Consider the following 16,438-nt stretch of genomic DNA (forward strand, 5'->3'; position numbering starts at 1 on the left):
AAATATTCAGCTTAACCTTATTTAAGGACCGAAAGTTGTCTAAACCTGCAAGCATCCGTCCATGCAATACCTGAATTAGGCTGCACAGCCCTAAGCTATTGTTCCCAAATGGCTGCGAGCGAGAAAGCATGCCTGTGTTGTTTGGAGTTCAGCACCCTAAGAGATGTGTTTATTTTCGAGTTGTATCTGTTGCGAGGCGAAAGGTATGAACTCGTCTCTTCCTTTGTTAATGATATTTTGGCAGTGACTGTTGCGGTATATTAAAGGTTATCGAAGTAACAGGGTAAAGTTGTATCGAAACAATTTTGTTAAGTTCAACGACTTTGTGGTAGGGAATTGTGGTTTTAGGTTTTTAACTTCCTGTGACTGTTAATCTGTATGTGGCACTTATTCCGGATAGTCTCGTTCTTGAGGTAAGAATGTCGTTGATCAGTTTCAAGTAATAAACGTTTAAGCCAAAATAATTGCAAAGTAATTTGCCCCAAATTAATTTGTGCTATTATTTACTTGTGTAGTTTCTGATTCCATGTGAAATGCTCCTGTTTGCTGTGCCATTCATCGTCGGCCTATTCTGCATTCCCGTGAATGAATCGGCGTCATTATTGGTAAACTGAACGAGTTAACATCTAACTACAGTTGACCACGCTTATATTCTAATAAATTGCACCAACCGTACGTAACGTGGGCCTTATTTTCTTTTTTCTTTTGACATCCAGCAACGGAACCAGATACGTCGATTGCGCAGTGGTACTGGTAATGTGTTCTTCATTTACAATTCTAAACCATGTTTGCTGAGTCTGACCCTGGAATTTCTTTGACGAATTAATTTGCGCGATACAGCAGAGCAGATTCCAAAGCTGCGTGAATGTCCCACCGATGCTAGTCCATTTATAACGAAATGCACCAAAAACTCAAAGATGGACTGCTACTGCATAGTATCCAAACGAGTAAGCAATTTTCTATATTTTTGCATGAAACTGTTAATATTTTGTTATTCTCGTACCAGATGGACAGAGCAGGCGCAGAGAAGTTTTGCCACGATAATGAAATGCATCTCGTGACACTCGAAACTGAGACAGAAAATAACTATGTCAATAATTTAGCCAAGGAAAACAGGGACGCGATAGATAATCAATTTTGGACTTCGGGCTTCAATGTCAACTTGAATCCATCCAACTGGGTCTGGGATTATTCCGGTCTGCACCCTGACAAGCCCTTCGAGTACACCAATTGGTGTGCCAATGAACCAAACAATTTCGACAGGAGCGAGCATTTTGTCGCTGTCATCAATGACTGTTGGCATGACGTGCCTGGTGGAATCCGTTGGCCATCCATATGTAAATTTCAAGCAAATATTTTCGACCCCGTTCTGAAAGATCATCAATTCTTTTTCACACATCTTGGTGAAAGAGAACTTATTATTCCCTGCCGTCCAAGTGCAGCATTTTATACCGGCGCACGTGTGGATATTTCAAAGTACATCAACGACACGCAAGTCTCTGTTCAGGTAAAATTCCTCGAACTAAACAGATTCTATGAATGTAGCAATTAAAGTTATGGAATTAGATCGTATCCAATGGCACCACCAAAAACAATAACTACGAGTACGACCCGCTAAAAGGTTTTATCATCCGCAATGTATCGCCGAATGACGATGGAAAATACAATTGTTCAATCACTATTCACAAAGGAAAAACAGAGGCATGGATGATTTTTCATATCGTTAGTGTTGGTTAGTATAAATTTTTAGAAAAAAAAAGTGGTTTATCATAACAATTAAGGTCTTCACTGGAGTAATCGATGGAACATTTTGTTCTTTTAACAGGTATCCAATTAAAGATAGACAGACAATTCGATCCATTGGAAGGAAATAACGTGAGTTTGACGTGCGACCCGCAGCAGTTGAAAAAGCGACAACCACCTTTCGACCCGGTCAAATGGTTTGCTGTTTTTACTGACAATGGAGATGGGAATGAAACAGCTCTGACTCCGACTCTCCCTGTTTTACCAACAGGTAAAATGAATAAAATTGTATTATCTTTACAAAATGTCTACTCCTAATTACTCAACAGGTGTCTGGATGGAATTTGTTGATGAAACTGGATCAGCATTGCCGCAATTAAGAATTTTCAACGTATCGACTAACTTGTCCGGCATCTATAAATGTGGTTTTGTGTTTCATAGTTTAAACAATTCTGCTGTCCATCTGACATCAGCCGCTCTTTCGCTAAATGTTTTGAGTAAGTCTAAACTTCTAGTCTATGTATCCGTTTTGAATTTCATTGTCGCTTTCAATGAATTGTAGAGAAAATTGATTGGCCAGCTCAGCTTACTGAAAAACAACTGCAACAAGTTCTGTCACCTGCCTCACTAACGCCAGATAATTATCGGGTTATTCCGCTTGGAAATGAGCTTCGCATCTCGTGCAATTTCGGTACTAGAGGTTATCTACCTTATTACCAGTGGCATCGGGAACAATTTGAAGATGATTCTGGCCACATTTTGGAGGTGAGGTGTTCAGTTAAACTTGAATATTTGAAAAGCAAAATCGCTTAATTAACGAGTTGTTGATTAAAGAAGAAAAAAGAAATGTCATCCAGGATCACGGTGACTAAGACAAGCAACGCAGAGGATGGTACCGACAACATGACGATATTTATAACAAACGTGACAACTGCGGAACAAGGACTATTTACTTGTCTTTTAAACGGATTACCGCCCGTGAGCGTTAGCCAATATATTTATGTGGATGGTTTGTTCAATTGAAACAAAACGCGTTTCCTTAAAATGATTCGACTAAATTGCCTCGATTTTGCAGATCGTAAATCAAAAGAAGACGCAAGTATTAGTTTAAGAAGCACACCAGGCAACGAATTTTTTAGAGTCCTAGGTCAACAGTCGATCATTCCTTGTCGACCTGTGCATCCCAGCATAGGCATGGATATTTCTAAACTGGCTAAAAACGGCCAAAGTGACGAGGTAAAACAAATTAATCGTGCTATCTACAAGACTTGCTGTAATGCGGTTCATTCGCTGTGTTTAATCGTTTCCTCCATTTAGATCATATTGAATAATACATCACCAGACGATAATTACCGGTACAATCCCCAACAAGGATTCATTATCGAAAAGGTGACCGTGGCAGACGATGGAATATACCAATGTTCACCTTTCGGGCGTCTCGATCCTTCGATCATTTTCTCCATAACAGTAGTGGGTACGTAATGGCACTGGGCATTTAAAAATCTTAGTCAAACAAGTGTTAAATAGTGTGATGTGTGAATAGTGAATAGAATGATTTTTTTTTCCGATTTTTAAGGAGTAACGATCGAATGTGTGGTTGGCTGTGAATCTCCTCCGCAAAGAATAGACGGATTCCTCACCAGCCAGGTTGACCCAGCAGTGGAAAGCGAGAAGGTGGAGTTGAATTGCCAAGGGTTCAGGATCAACGATTTTTCTGCAGTTTTGGATTGGTTTGCCATCTCAGATGGAGTTCAAGTTAAAATTGCTGATTCGAAAAGTTACGCAGGTAATGATAAATATAATTTTTTGTTGAAATCAAACTTTGATGCGCATGAAAATTGACAATGTCTAACGCCTAAGTCGAACTTATCGAACCTGGTTTCTCGTAGGATTGAAATTGGGTGTAACCAACACCAAGAACAAAATTCAAATGCGGAAGCTAACAATTTCCAATGTGAAGATGATGAATGCTTCGACTACTTACAAATGTCTCATGACCGGTGGCAAAGAAACTTACTCTGAATCCATAGAGTTGAAAGTTTTGCCGAAAAATCGAGGCACGTAATTATACGATCCGTGTTGACCTTACGGTGACTAACATACAATTTGATTAACTCGTATAATTGTTGCATCCTTGTTTGTAGACAAAACGGTTTCCATCGTAACATCAGTGACCATCATCATAGGAGTATTTTTTATTGCCATAGCCATTGCGCTCGTCTATTTTTACAAGGTTTAAATTGTTTCTTCCGTTCTCACGATCTGGCGTTTAATGGATATCCTTTCTTCACTAGAACGGGGAAAGGAATTTCATGAGATTGGAGAGTCTTCTTCAGGGCGACCCGTCCAGACTGAATCGGGATTTGCCGTTGGAAGAACAGGCTGATTTACTGCCTTACGACAAACGATGGGAGTTCCCGAGAAATCGTCTGCGTCTAGGTATTTAAATCTGCAATCTAAGTCATGCGCACCACACACAAGAAGATCTAAACTATAAAGCTCTTTTGTGTTTGAAGGCAAACAGCTGGGAATCGGCTGTTTCGGTCGTGTACTCCAAGCTGAAGCGGTGGGTATCAACGACGGATCGAATAGAGCAGTAAGTACCGTTGCCGTTAAAATGGTCAGATCGCAAACAGATACAACGGCTCTTGAAGGACTAATCAGTGAATTGAAGATCTTGATTCATTTGGGGTCGCATATCAACATCCTCAACTTGTTGGGTGCCTGCACAAAGGCAATCAATCGAGGTATGCGCGTAATTCCATCTAACTTTGTTTTTTGGAAATAGTGATCTACCATAATGTGTTATTGATAGGTGAAATATTTGTTATTGTGGAGTACTGCTGCTTTGGTAATTTGCGTTCGTACTTGATAAATCACCGTGAAACATTTGTCAGTCAAGTTGATGAATCTGGTGAATTGGTTACGAACGTCATCGAGGATTGTGCGGATGATGCCATTACTACAAGTAAGCTGGTATGTTGGGCTTTCCAAATTTCACGCGGGATGGACTACCTGGTTAGCAAAAAGGTAATCTCTTGTTGTCTGAGCGGTGCAACCGATTATGTCAACAATTTTCTGTTTCAACTTCGAAAAGGTTTTGCACGGTGACTTGGCTGCTCGGAACATACTGTTGAGTGAAAACAACGTAGTCAAAGTGGCCGATTTCGGATTGTCGCGTTGTCTTTACAAGGACGAAAATTACACGAAGAAGAGTAAAGTAAGGACTTGAGCTCCAAGACTTCTATACCGTATTCTCTATAGAAGTCAATTTCATAAACTTATCTTGTAGAGTTTGCTGCCGCTCAAATGGATGGCCATCGAATCTCTGACGGATCAAGTATGGTCTTCCCGGTCGGATGTCTGGTCTTATGGCATCGTTTTGTGGGAGATTTTCTCACTTGGACAAACCCCATACCAAGGTTAGCCTATTTCAAATTACCGGCTTGTTTGATTTTGAGGTCGTTACTTGAAGGACGTCGTCCAAAATAACCCTAAAAATCAATTGTTTCGAAACTACAACAAAACATATTTTTTGGAGTTATCTGTAGGATACAGTGATGAATTTCAATTCCTACAAGCTTTGAAGAGTGGGTATCGCATGGAGAAACCGGAACATACGCCAAATTGCGTGGCAAGTGTGATGCAATCATGCTGGAACGCTGATCCCAATCTGCGACCCACTTTCACTCAAATAGAGGAAATGCTTGACGCACCACTGGAATCTTTCGTGACATCTTTCTACTTGCAACTGAATGAAGATTATCAAAGATTGAATGCAGAAAGGCTGACGCTGGAAAATTTTACGGTGAAACCTGCTGAAGGCTATGCAGCCAGGCTTCCATTACGTCCCACTTCCTCGTCGAATTTTTATGCCCTAGACCCTGTGGATCAATCGAAAAATAGGTACATTTTGTGTTGGAAATTGGGATAATTTTAGGTTAATGTAAAATCGTTTTTCTGTTTCAGCGTTCGGTTAAACGTTTCAACTTCGGGCTATAGCAATCAATGTGTTATCGACGAGGAAACAGATCCACACCGGCAACCAGAACAAGCTGTTGCTACAGTTTAATGACTAGTAAATCAAAATAAATTATTAACGCCTCTGCTTAAAGTCGATTGCTTTCAATCTTATGATTTAGACATTTAAATCTCGCATTTTTTTATTTTATTTTATTTTTTTTTACAGTTACAGCGACCAGAGTTCACTGCGCCATTTAAAAAGTCCAATCGTCAATCGAAGGTGCCTGTTCAAATACCCTAATATCTTCTGCCATTACAATTACCATTGCGCTATTTGAGTGTCAATTTGTGCTTCCTCCATTGGTCCCGACATCAAATTTTGCCAAGTAAGTAGAAAAAAAGCTCTTTGTTTGGATTCTCTGGAGAGGGATTGCAACAGCATGAAAAAATGTTAGTACGTCGTATGTTGATTGTCTTGATTAACACCGTTTTCTGTTGATTTGTTGCTGGTGATTAACGTAATCGTGGGTCTTGTGGTGTTGCAACGATAAATAGGTGTGATAAGGTATCAGCATATCCTTGTTCAATCATCACATTCTGGGCAAAAGAGCCCTTCTACAGTAAACGCCATTCTAATACCATCGTGTGCATTGCCTATTGTAAACACCTTGTCAGAAGTTTTCTGAAATAAGAGTATCACAATGCAATTGGTCTACAACTCTTTGCAGGTAAGGTCTTCATATTTATAAATCATAAATGGGCAATTAGAATAACTGTATCACTCGTGTATGTGGCAAGATTATTGCCTTTGGGATTCTTGTAGCAATTTATGGATTAGTTGTAGCAAACCCATTAGCAGCCAGGGATGAAGTCCAGCGTGGTGCCTGCCCAGAAGATTATTCTCCGTGTTCGTGCGATCTAACTTCCAATGGACTAGAAGTCGTTTGTGCTGACGTATCCCTAGAAAACATCCATGATGTTTTTTATCGGACTCAAAGTCTCTATCTTTATTCGGTGTTGTTGACGGTCACCTCCTTTTCGGGCACGGTCATGTTGCCTCCCGATGTTCTGAAAGACAAACGAGCTCAACACATTTATCTGAGATGTCCATCAACTTCAGCCAAACTTAATTTAATTATCGATTCAGCTTCTTTTGAATTTACACGTTTCAACACGACTATCTTTGAAATTCACGACTGCGATCTTTCAGCTCAAGCGGACATGAATTTCTTAAAAGGTTTCGTAGTTCTCCATACCCTGAGCATTGTAAACACATGGAATGTTGATGCCATTGTGAGCCTACCTACTAGCACCTTACTCGCCATCAAGGAACTGACCATCTCACGTTGCACGGGATTGGGAAACGTCGTTTTTCCCGACTTGACTCCAGCCAGATTAGAACGGCTATATCTCGACGGCAACAACTTGGACGATCCGCAAGTCAATAACATTTTAATCTCGATTGGCAGTTCTTCGTCGTCCAGTTCGTTGGAACAACTGTCTTTAGCGGGCAACGCGTTGTCCAAAGTGCCGAGGATCGCCGCGTTCTCGCAATTGGTTACGTACGAAGTGTCCAACAACGACATCGCGTTTATGAGCCTATCGACGTTGATTTTCAGCTCTCCCGTCCACTTTCTCGGCCTTAAAAATGTTTCGCTGACAGCCATCGAAGGCGGTGCTTTTCAAGGTAACTAAAAATGGTTCTAATGTCCTATAATTAAATACATAAATTTGTAATTGTTTCGTTGACTTTAAATGACGTGCAGGTAACTACACGTATGCCCAGGTGAACTTGGAGAACAACAAATTGACTGCCTTCAGGGAGGACGTATTCAAATCGATGCTGCAACAGATGACGGTTCAACCACCTGCCGTAGGAGGCCAAGTCATTGTTACTGGAAGTATGTACACATTCAAACAAAATAAATTAAATTATTTTGTTTGTAACTAAATCTTTTCTTCCATTTGTGTGTAAAGATCCATTCGACTGTGGCTGCGGATTAGCCTGGCTGATTCGCGACAATCAACCTCTTATCCCTAGCGTCAAAAACGGAGTTTGCGGTGGATTCTTTAGATTCGAAGACCTCAATCCCGATGCTTACGCAAATTGTTAGACACGTTTGATATTGAAGCAACAACACGTTTCCTTAAACGACTTGTAGAAAGTTCCAGACGATGTACGGGAAAATGTAGAACATGAGGGCAAAATCTATACGACGTAAGGTTCTTTTATCAACGTCAATTATGGTTTTTGAAGATATTGATGGCAACCACTTCCTTCCCTTGAAGTTGGTGGCACATTATCCTCATAGTTATCATACTCTATATTTCCGTTAATTAACGGAGTGAGGCAGGACGTGCGCATTTGGGTTTCTAGACGGAAATTTGAGGTCTGGGAATGTTAATTCATAATGGCACTAGGTACTTCATTCTATTTGCGTCATTGTATTTACTTCAATTAGAAATGACAGACTGTCAACGAAACCCACATAAGGTCTGTAAACGTTTATCGAAAACATGTTTCATGTTATGTTGAAACAGCGTAGATCCTTGAGCACGCCCCTTAGGCCCTTTTCGAGGCCGAAATGCCTAACATTCATCAAATTCATTTGCATAATCCAGCAAAGGTGCGATTGGGAAGAAGGACTGCTGGTCGTGGTCGACAACTATTAAATCGATACAGTTACGAATGACGAAGAAGAGTTTTAAGTTTTGAATTGTATACAGTAAATGGTTGTGGAGATGTTGTTTTGGGGGAAATGGCTGGAATTGGTGTCGCCCCGGTTGCAGTCGGTGTGACTGTTGGTTGGACGGTGACAAAGGACACAGTTTTTGATTCCGTCTTGACCCAAAATGTATTGAATTCTTGTACAAAAGTGGTCCTGTGTCGCACCAGCGGACGAAAAATAATTTCCACAATTTCTGATTTTTAAGCGATGCAATTTCTCACCTGAAGACAATTTGACCTGCAAAAGTTTTCGGCCGAATCCATTCCACCTTTACTGATTTCTTATCGTTATTCAGCTTATGAGTGACGGCATTCTGTCATTGTTGATTCATCCGCCAATCAATTGGGGGAAAAACATTAATTTCAACATTTTGTTTGCATACAGACGTTCCCATTGCATCATCTGCTACGATAGCTGTTGCAGGTGCAAACGCCTATACCTGTTTCACTAATTGTGTAGAAAAGAATTTTGTTTTACCTGGTCGCCATCGATGCAGCTGATTAGTCTGCCGTCACTGGGCACCTGAAAGATGCCGATTGGTTTGGCCGTGGTTGAATTGTCATCCTTGTCGAATGCCATGACAAGGAAACCTGATTTGAATTGATACGTTCCATTCATGTTACATTACCGTGTTTCTCAATCGGCAAGTCATTTACCTTTGAACGTAGTCACTCCATTACGAGCCCGTAATTCAAGACGCACCACATTGTCCACCAAGACAGTCTCCTGTTAATGAAAAGACAATCAAAATAGTTCGTGAAAACTGTCTCGTTTTGTCGTGTTATACCTCATTAAAAATGTGCGTAAAGAAAGGAGACGTGGAAAGAGGCTGTGGATCGACAGAATGTCCCGGTTTCATGGTTGAGCAGGAAGCAGTTGGTGCTCCGTTAGGAAATCCATCGACGCGAATAATCAATGGCAGAATGAGCAACCCATAGGCAGCAAAAGCGAATACGTCCATCGTGGATGGGCACGTTTTATTTACTGAAACTCCGTGTCTTTTTTTGGTTTTAATAAAAGTCGACCCGGATTCGTCAGTTCATGCACGTATTTCAACGATGGCCAGGAAATAGAGGTTACTTCTCGTTTATCGCAAACAATTGCAGTAGGTTCATTATTCAGTGGGACACCAACTTAGTTCTAATTGTTTTCCCCACAGTGACATTTTTTGGTTTGTTCGTTGTATTGGTTAGCGGTTGAACGTATTCCGTTTTATATATATGTCCTAGTGCTGTTTAATCTAACATCGATTCCGTCCTGTCGCAATGTCCTGTCAAATACCCCGTACTGTACAATAGTGTTGTGTAAAGCTTTTCCTCTTCTTATTTAACGAATATCCGTCACGCGGGATACGCAACATTTAAGATATTTCTTAGCATTTGTGTATTTAGATGTAACGTTTTTGTTCGTGCTGATAATCTTGGAAGAAACTCAACAACGAACTTGACTTCTCTTAGGTTTGTTACGTTGGTTCCAGGTAGACGTGGATGTAATGCTGCCATCCACGTTTCGTTTCACGCTTGAGGCCGGTCCCAAATTCTGCCAGTTGTTTGGCAGTTCTATCGTCGTTCCTCTCCAATGAGTATTCGACGTTCCATCCGGCCGCGTTGTCCTTACACACGTCACTTCCCATCCCGACTCTCCTGCGTTACATAATTGCAATTTCTTCAGTAAGGCTGTTACAAAATTAACGATCGAATGGTTAATTGTGTTATTCAATAGCTACTGACCACGAGTTGCCGAGATGAAAGCCAAGAGAAAGAGGCAGCAAACCCCGAGTTTCTTAATAGTCATTTTTCAAATATAATAATGCGTTAGTTATAGTTGGCTCAGCAAACCAATCTGAAGAAGACAGAGCCGTTCGACTTTGACAACTGGGAACGAATGTTTACCCAGCGCCAGTTTTATATGCCAATGGATTGCCGTCTTTAATATTCGAACATTTTTTTGCGGTTTTCTGTCAAACTTGTGGTAGCAGTTGCTATCGAATCTCCACATCCCGAAGAGGTGGTCGAGAGGCTTATACCTCTTTAAAATAATCCAAGCACTGCACTATTATTGTCACATCATTTTTATCTGATCTCGGGCATCAGTCTAGAATAACCCAACTATAGAACCGTTTCAAGAAGAAACTCGCCTTATATTTTCTATACTGTGGATCTGATAGAAGCATCGAAATTTATTTTGGTCTTGAGCAGCACCGCTCGTCATTAACATGAGGTGTAAACTTCGTGTAGATTGGAAGCAACTAGTAAGTATACCTTTTTCCACATCCGGTTCCTACACAAGTACACACTGATCCGTTCGTGTAAGTTGCATCCTGGAACGCATTTTATTTCTGCCTAGCCCCTTAGCTCTGCAAACCAATTTCGTTATTTACATCGTATAGTGCACATGTGGCGGCACAAACTGGGGCGGATGCTAAACACCTGGTGCACAGGTTCGAAACTTTGGCCAACATTGCTCGGTTTCCACTCCAATAACTTCAAAAATGTTCTTATCAACTGGTGTTTGAAAAATCCAGAACTTTACAGGTTATACGTGAATACAACACGATGGGTTATTGAAGCCACCTGAAACGCACATGTGCTGCGCCATCTGATTAACACCCAACAGAAACGCAGCAGTTCCAACGAAAAATAAGGCATTAATCATAACTGTCTAATCCCCCTCTTGCCATTCAGTTGTGGGTATAAGATAGCTTGCCTCGAACGTCGTTTAGTCAATTCGTATACGTTCCAATTGATGGAACTGCTGCTTCTTCTTCTTCTCTAGTCACTATGAAGTACCTGGTAAATAGTATATCTCGAATTGATGTGTTTGTATTTAACTTGAACTTTTTATGATTTTGGAATGCAGGTGAGTTTGATTGTTTTAGTCGTCATCGCTGTTGTCGTCGAGTCCCACGCATCCTCCGACGTCGGCGCTCAAAGGCTCGGTCGGGTAATTTTTAGTTTTTAAAATTTGCTTTGTTTTCAGTCTTTAATGTCAATTGCGACAACAGACGAAACAAGCCCAGCTGTAACTGCATTTGTTTTTAGAAGGGTGACGACACCCCAAAAGGATCGACGCCCAAAGGCTTGAAAGGTTCAACGCCTTCCGGAATAAAAGGATCCACCCCGAAGGGACTCAAAGGATCGACGCCATCCGGAATAAAAGGATCAACGCCTAAAGGATCGAAAGGCTCGACTCCTTCTGGAATAAAAGGATCCACCCCGAAAGGACTCAAAGGATCGACACCGTCCGGAGTAAAAGGATCAACACCTAAAGGACTGAAAGGGTCCACTCCTTCACGAATTACACGATCGACAACAAGACGTACGACTGCATTTTCTGGCTAATTTCTGAATGAAACTAATCTCCCGTTTTCTTCTACCCCATTTATACGATTGTCTTGTCATGGCTAAGAAAATGATTATTTGAAAAATACCCTCTCTTTTATGATATACCTAAGATTACATTGGATTGTTCTTATTGGCTTAATTGGCGCTGTATAGTTGATGCTTTCATCAATACATCAAGTTAGCTGCTTCAATTTTAAAGTTTCCAAAACCTTGAACATCAAAGGGTGCACTATAGAACGTTGAACTATAAAAAAAGCATTAGAAATGTATGTAGAACCAAATGTCAAAACCGTTCATGGCACCTGTTGAAAACTATGCAAATTAATTTTTTTTCAAAGCACGTGTCTATATATTCTTCCTAATGCACACTATTAAGAACTGGGCATCATTTCCATACTTTTTACTTATTTCTACGTCCTGGGGGAAGGTCTCGGTTTGGTTTGCAGACCCAACCTTCTCGTTTGCCATACAGAAAAAAAAAAAACTTTCGAAAGTGCATCTTGGTAGAAAGGTCTCGACCCTTCTACGGGAAACACCGACTTTGGAAAAGGCGGTACTTCCTTTAGAAAGTTGCATTTAAACAAAACAATTGCATCATCACCACAGTAACCGCATTTCACTTCCAGCCGTTGCCCGAGATAACAACAAAAAAAAAGGACGTGAGTTCTACTGAGCAACAGTTTTTCCTGGTCGTGGTCGTTTATTTCGTTAGTTGGTGTTCGACATCGACATGTCGCGTCAACTAATCAGACTGCTCTCTCTGTTGGCTATTTTTCAAATCCATCGCTGTACAGGATACGGTTACACCGATATCCCAAAGAATTACAATCCTGCTGGCGATCCGTATTACGTTGATGTGCGACCATCGACGGCGAGGACGACGCCCATCGCCAACACCCCACAGCACAGCTTCACAGACTCTGTAAGAGCTCGCTCTGTCTTTACTCATTTCTAACTCGTTGTGATGGACTGCTTTAAATTTTAAAATGTCACAGACTCGAGCAGCCAAGGTTTCTTCGCAAGATCCTTCGGTTTACGACGGCTGTGGTCAGATTAAAGGTTGTTTCGGCCTTCCGGGTGGTGTTTGCATCGAGGAAAAATCGTGTTCGGCCCTAGTAACTTATGCGGTTAATGGTCAACATTACGAGTTCGAGTTGTGGGCCGTCAACGCTCCAGCCGATTCGTTTGTGGCCGTTGGACTGTCGGACGACCACATCATGGGCGATGATAGTGTTACAGAGTGCACAATTGTCAATGGCCGAGTCAACGCCTACATGTCTCACAACGACAACAGCAAAACAAACGTTCGACTCAAAGATGTACAAGTTTTCGAGTGATTTTTTTTAGATGGAAACATTTTAAAATTCATTTCATTTTGACAGCCAAGAAGCGGATTGAATGTGACGCAGGCAACGTACAAGGACGGCAATTTGTACTGTCGATTCCAACGACAGAAACAATTGGCCATTGGCCAGAAAATGTTTGACTTGTCTCAAACGTATCACTTGCTTTTAGCTCGAGGACCAGCTTCGAACGAAGGCATTTCTTATCACGAGAGGCAAAAAACTGTATCGGCCCGTTCGGTTAAACTCTCTGAAACGGCTGCAGTCGGTGCCAATAAAGGTTAGGGCACTCAATAATGCTTTCACCAATCGGCACAGACAGTAATGAGATTGAATTTGAAGGCACGTTGGTGAAACTTCACGGCACTTTTATGGTGACCGCATGGATGTTGGCCGCCTCTTGTGGCATTTTACTGGCCCGCTACTACAAACTCACGTGGGTTGGACAGCAGTTTATGGGCAAAGATCTCTGGTTTGTGGTAGGTGTTATTGCTTCATGTCTTTGGATGTTTGTACACGTTGAGGCAAACGAAATGCGACTCTTGTTGACTGTAGTACCATCGGATTTTACTTGCCATCACTTGGGCATTGACGGTCATTGCTTTTATCATCATCTTTGTCGAGCTGGGAGGATGGACGTCCATACCTGTGACTAGCAATCCTCACGCAGTCATCGGAGTCATCACCACTGTGTTGGCTTTCATTCAACCATTTATGGCTTACTTCCGACCTCATCCGGAGGCTCCGAGACGTTACATTTTCAACTGGGCACATTGGCTGGTTGGCAAATCTGCCCACACTCTTGGCAGTAAATATAATCGCACGCAAAACTGTTCAATTCTCTGTGATATTTCACGTGTACTTTTCTTTTTCGGTCAACTCGGAAATGTCAAGTTGTATGCATTTTTTTGGCCGTCGGTCTGGACAAGGCTGCCATTCCGTATTGGGTTACGTGGCTTCTAGTTACGTACACAGTCGTTCACGTACTCGGCCACCTCATTTTGACGGTACATTTTTTTTTAAATCTTAATCATTCGTTTTTAATTCTATTTTATTTCGATTGCTGAATGCAGGTGGTGCAATACTGCCATCACGCCCCTTGGAGTCAGAAACCAACGCCTGGTATGGCCATGCGAGACATGTTGCCTCCTCGTGAGAGTTATCAAGATTCCGCTTCACTTGCCACTACTAAAACAGACGCTTATGTAATTTTTTAAAATTAAATTTGCTTTTTCTTTATTTCTACTAATGAAATCTTATGGTTATCAAACATTAGGGATCACAGTTCCGCCGGATTGTGCTGTTCATTTACATTTTGCTGGTGGCCGTCTTCTCTATTGCTGTGATTGCGACAATAGCCAGCGGTCCTTGGGCAAAGCAAACGTGATGTTTGTTTTTTTTATCAAAACGCCAATCATTTCTTAAAACAAATTTTTTAAAAATTAAAGCTGTATTTTATTCCCTTTTATTAGCTTCGTTCTCATTGGTGTACATACACGCGAGTACCTTAACTGCAAACGTAAATGGTTTAAACGTGTGGTGTCGAGTTGACTTGTTCCAATCTAGCATTTGATCGAGCGGTTAGTCGGGCGGATACGTGTGGTTTTTCTAGTATAATTCAATCTGGTTTCCTATATCAAAACAATGTCTCTGTTTTCGAAGCGGAAGGTAATTTGGTTTCCTTAAAAAAAATGCTTACCGCATGAAATCAGAGTCAAACAACGACCAATCGAAAAAGAGCAGCAATCGTTTAGAGTGTAACGTAAAATGTGTGTGCACTCTGATTCTGCACCTGTCCCACAACAGTCCGTAAAAAATTAATTCGTTTTCCATCGCAATGCAAATCACGAACGTATTGATGGCTCTTGTGTTGCTAATGTCCATTCTAGGATGTTCGGCTTACCGGTATCCGAAAGAAAAAGCCTTCGCCTTCCTGTCTGGACAATCGGGAAAGATCAAAGGTTTGGTTTACCTCCGACAAACTAATTTTGGGGTTAGATTGGACGGATGGATCGTAGGTTTAACGCCCGGCAAGCACGGATTCCACGTCCACACTTCAGGTGATGTGTTCAGCAATGGATGCAATTCGACTGGTCCGCATTACAATCCGCGAATGGCGCCTCACGGATCACCGAAAAACGCGGCTAATCAGCGTCACGTCGGTGACTTGGGTAACGTTTTTGCCAATCAAGAGGGAGTAGCTTTTATCAAGATGATCGACAATCTCATCTCACTGAGTGGACCGGAATCCATCGTGGGACGGGCTCTCGTCGTTCACGCCGATGAAGATAATCTCACTGCCACCGCCAATCCCGGCGCTAGACTTGCTTGCGGGGCCATCAACAACTATTATATTCGCAAAAAGTACTAAACAATCACTAATGCTTACACTGAGTCGATTACGGATTGAGGGCTTCGTTGAAATACATTTGAAATTGACTTTACATTGAAAAACTACTGGAAAGGGTGACTTGTAAAATTCTCTACTTTCATTTGCAAATCCTTTGTCTAATTTCATAGAGCGCTTTACCTTTTGAAACAAAGGAATCAAAGGTGAGGCATGACGTAAGTTATCTCTCCGCAGCAAAATCTGCACTTTGAAGGGGAAAAACATTCGGTTTCTACACGATTAAGCTACTCGCATCAGTCAGCTGTGAGTGCATTCGCAATGTTGCCGCTGACGTGCTAATCGATTGGCACAGATTTCGTTCGAGTTTCTCGGTCATATTTATAACGGACGTAAAAAGAAAAAAAAAAAAAACAGTTTTGAATTTGCATTGGGCACCAATTGAAAGTCATGCATAACACAGGGCCCCTTAAAAAACTGCATTACAGACAATTGGTAGCAACGCAAAGAAGTAAAAAGAATTTTAACCATCTGGACAAATGAGTTGACAAAAACTTGTTTCAATAGAGCAAATCGTGTTTAAGGGACAGCTAGCAAAAGTGAAAGCGACGATGCATTGCGAAGGCAGAATTTACAAAGCCAAAACATTTCGTGTCGGACATGCGTTGCTATTGTCACCCTGGCTTACAATTGTTCTTCGCCGAATGTCTTTTGTTTTTTTTTCTAATTCCGAAAAGCAATGAGGCCTAAACGTATTCTCATGACAAAATAATCTTTTCAAAATGAATTTAGATTTCTTTTCATTGAATTGGTGCCTGTTGCTTGATCGTGCGTGAATAGGGTGTCCAAAACAAAACGCTTTCTAGACAATTCTTGCATTTCGAGGTCCGTGAAAAACTGCCGTTTTGTGTAATTCTTTTTTCCGCAATCGTACCAATTGAAAATAGCCCCAAACTGTTTTTATTAAAA

General features: G+C 41.3%; 5 protein-coding genes across 5 annotated transcripts; 4 read left to right on the top strand and 1 right to left on the bottom strand.

Moving 5' to 3' along the window:
• The first annotated feature begins 180 nt into the window (after positions 1 to 180).
• Positions 181 to 6,347, top strand: LOC116923638 (fibroblast growth factor receptor 3-like). Its single transcript, XM_032930119.2, has 23 exons — positions 181 to 413; positions 516 to 605; positions 717 to 753; positions 841 to 947; positions 1,007 to 1,507; positions 1,567 to 1,732; positions 1,826 to 2,014; positions 2,073 to 2,240; positions 2,306 to 2,508; positions 2,578 to 2,752; positions 2,819 to 2,979; positions 3,061 to 3,217; positions 3,320 to 3,529; positions 3,633 to 3,800; positions 3,888 to 3,976; positions 4,038 to 4,182; positions 4,260 to 4,490; positions 4,559 to 4,773; positions 4,841 to 4,963; positions 5,036 to 5,165; positions 5,295 to 5,649; positions 5,713 to 5,821; positions 5,933 to 6,347. Exons 2-22 carry the CDS (start codon positions 534 to 536, stop codon positions 5,813 to 5,815), a joined length of 3,705 nt encoding a protein of 1,234 aa, XP_032786010.2. The 5' UTR covers positions 181 to 413; positions 516 to 533; the 3' UTR covers positions 5,816 to 5,821; positions 5,933 to 6,347.
• Positions 6,294 to 11,970, top strand: LOC116923651 (leucine-rich repeat and immunoglobulin-like domain-containing nogo receptor-interacting protein 3). Its single transcript, XM_032930143.2, has 6 exons — positions 6,294 to 6,434; positions 6,505 to 7,393; positions 7,473 to 7,607; positions 7,684 to 11,227; positions 11,295 to 11,378; positions 11,477 to 11,970. The coding sequence occupies exons 1-4, from the start codon at positions 6,408 to 6,410 to the stop codon at positions 7,818 to 7,820; spliced, it is 1,188 nt and encodes a 395-aa protein (XP_032786034.2). The 5' UTR covers positions 6,294 to 6,407; the 3' UTR covers positions 7,821 to 11,227; positions 11,295 to 11,378; positions 11,477 to 11,970.
• On the bottom strand, positions 8,132 to 9,396 carry LOC116923657 (putative defense protein 3). The gene is made up of 6 exons (XM_045173831.1): positions 9,223 to 9,396; positions 9,092 to 9,161; positions 8,913 to 9,025; positions 8,657 to 8,748; positions 8,432 to 8,588; positions 8,132 to 8,372 (listed from the first exon to the last, which is right to left on the bottom strand). The coding sequence occupies exons 1-6, from the start codon at positions 9,394 to 9,396 to the stop codon at positions 8,229 to 8,231; spliced, it is 750 nt and encodes a 249-aa protein (XP_045029766.1). The 3' UTR covers positions 8,132 to 8,228.
• A 319-nt stretch (positions 11,971 to 12,289) lies between the features above and the next one.
• Positions 12,290 to 14,640, top strand: LOC116923647 (putative ferric-chelate reductase 1 homolog). The gene is made up of 8 exons (XM_032930137.2): positions 12,290 to 12,701; positions 12,775 to 13,098; positions 13,162 to 13,402; positions 13,465 to 13,601; positions 13,678 to 13,930; positions 14,017 to 14,129; positions 14,196 to 14,327; positions 14,399 to 14,640. Exons 1-8 carry the CDS (start codon positions 12,510 to 12,512, stop codon positions 14,507 to 14,509), a joined length of 1,503 nt encoding a protein of 500 aa, XP_032786028.2. The 5' UTR covers positions 12,290 to 12,509; the 3' UTR covers positions 14,510 to 14,640.
• Positions 14,641 to 14,781: 141 nt separating this feature from the next.
• LOC116923662 (superoxide dismutase [Cu-Zn], chloroplastic) lies at positions 14,782 to 15,566 on the top strand. Its single transcript, XM_032930164.2, has one exon. The coding sequence runs from the start codon at positions 14,960 to 14,962 to the stop codon at positions 15,491 to 15,493; it is 534 nt and encodes a 177-aa protein (XP_032786055.2). The 5' UTR covers positions 14,782 to 14,959; the 3' UTR covers positions 15,494 to 15,566.
• The last annotated feature ends 872 nt before the right edge of the window (positions 15,567 to 16,438 follow it).

The sequence above is a fragment of the Daphnia magna genome, linkage group LG5 (genome assembly GCF_020631705.1).
Source record: "Daphnia magna isolate NIES linkage group LG5, ASM2063170v1.1, whole genome shotgun sequence".
Taxonomy (NCBI): Eukaryota; Metazoa; Arthropoda; class Branchiopoda; order Diplostraca; family Daphniidae; genus Daphnia; species Daphnia magna.

Coding starts and splice junctions, on each gene's coding strand:
- LOC116923638 (XM_032930119.2), top strand. CDS start 534: ATGCTCCTGTTTGCTGTGCCATTCATCGTCGGCCTATTCTGCATTCCC. Junction 2,015..2,072: donor TCTCCCTGTTTTACCAACAG/GTAAAATGAATA, acceptor ATTACTCAACAG/GTGTCTGGATGGAATTTGTT. Junction 3,218..3,319: donor TTTCTCCATAACAGTAGTGG/GTACGTAATGGC, acceptor CCGATTTTTAAG/GAGTAACGATCGAATGTGTG.
- LOC116923651 (XM_032930143.2), top strand. CDS start 6,408: ATGCAATTGGTCTACAACTCTTTGCAG. Junction 6,435..6,504: donor TGGTCTACAACTCTTTGCAG/GTAAGGTCTTCA, acceptor GTATGTGGCAAG/ATTATTGCCTTTGGGATTCT. Junction 7,394..7,472: donor CGAAGGCGGTGCTTTTCAAG/GTAACTAAAAAT, acceptor AATGACGTGCAG/GTAACTACACGTATGCCCAG.
- LOC116923657 (XM_045173831.1), bottom strand. CDS start 9,396: ATGGACGTATTCGCTTTTGCTGCCTATGGGTTGCTCATTCTGCCATTG. Junction 9,026..9,091: donor TGGAGTGACTACGTTCAAAG/GTAAATGACTTG, acceptor AATTCAAATCAG/GTTTCCTTGTCATGGCATTC. Junction 8,373..8,431: donor CATCTCCACAACCATTTACT/GTATACAATTCA, acceptor TCGATTTAATAG/TTGTCGACCACGACCAGCAG.
- LOC116923647 (XM_032930137.2), top strand. CDS start 12,510: ATGTCGCGTCAACTAATCAGACTGCTCTCTCTGTTGGCTATTTTTCAA. Junction 13,099..13,161: donor CAAACGTTCGACTCAAAGAT/GTACAAGTTTTC, acceptor TCATTTTGACAG/CCAAGAAGCGGATTGAATGT. Junction 13,602..13,677: donor GCAAAGATCTCTGGTTTGTG/GTAGGTGTTATT, acceptor TGTTGACTGTAG/TACCATCGGATTTTACTTGC.
- LOC116923662 (XM_032930164.2), top strand. CDS start 14,960: ATGCAAATCACGAACGTATTGATGGCTCTTGTGTTGCTAATGTCCATT.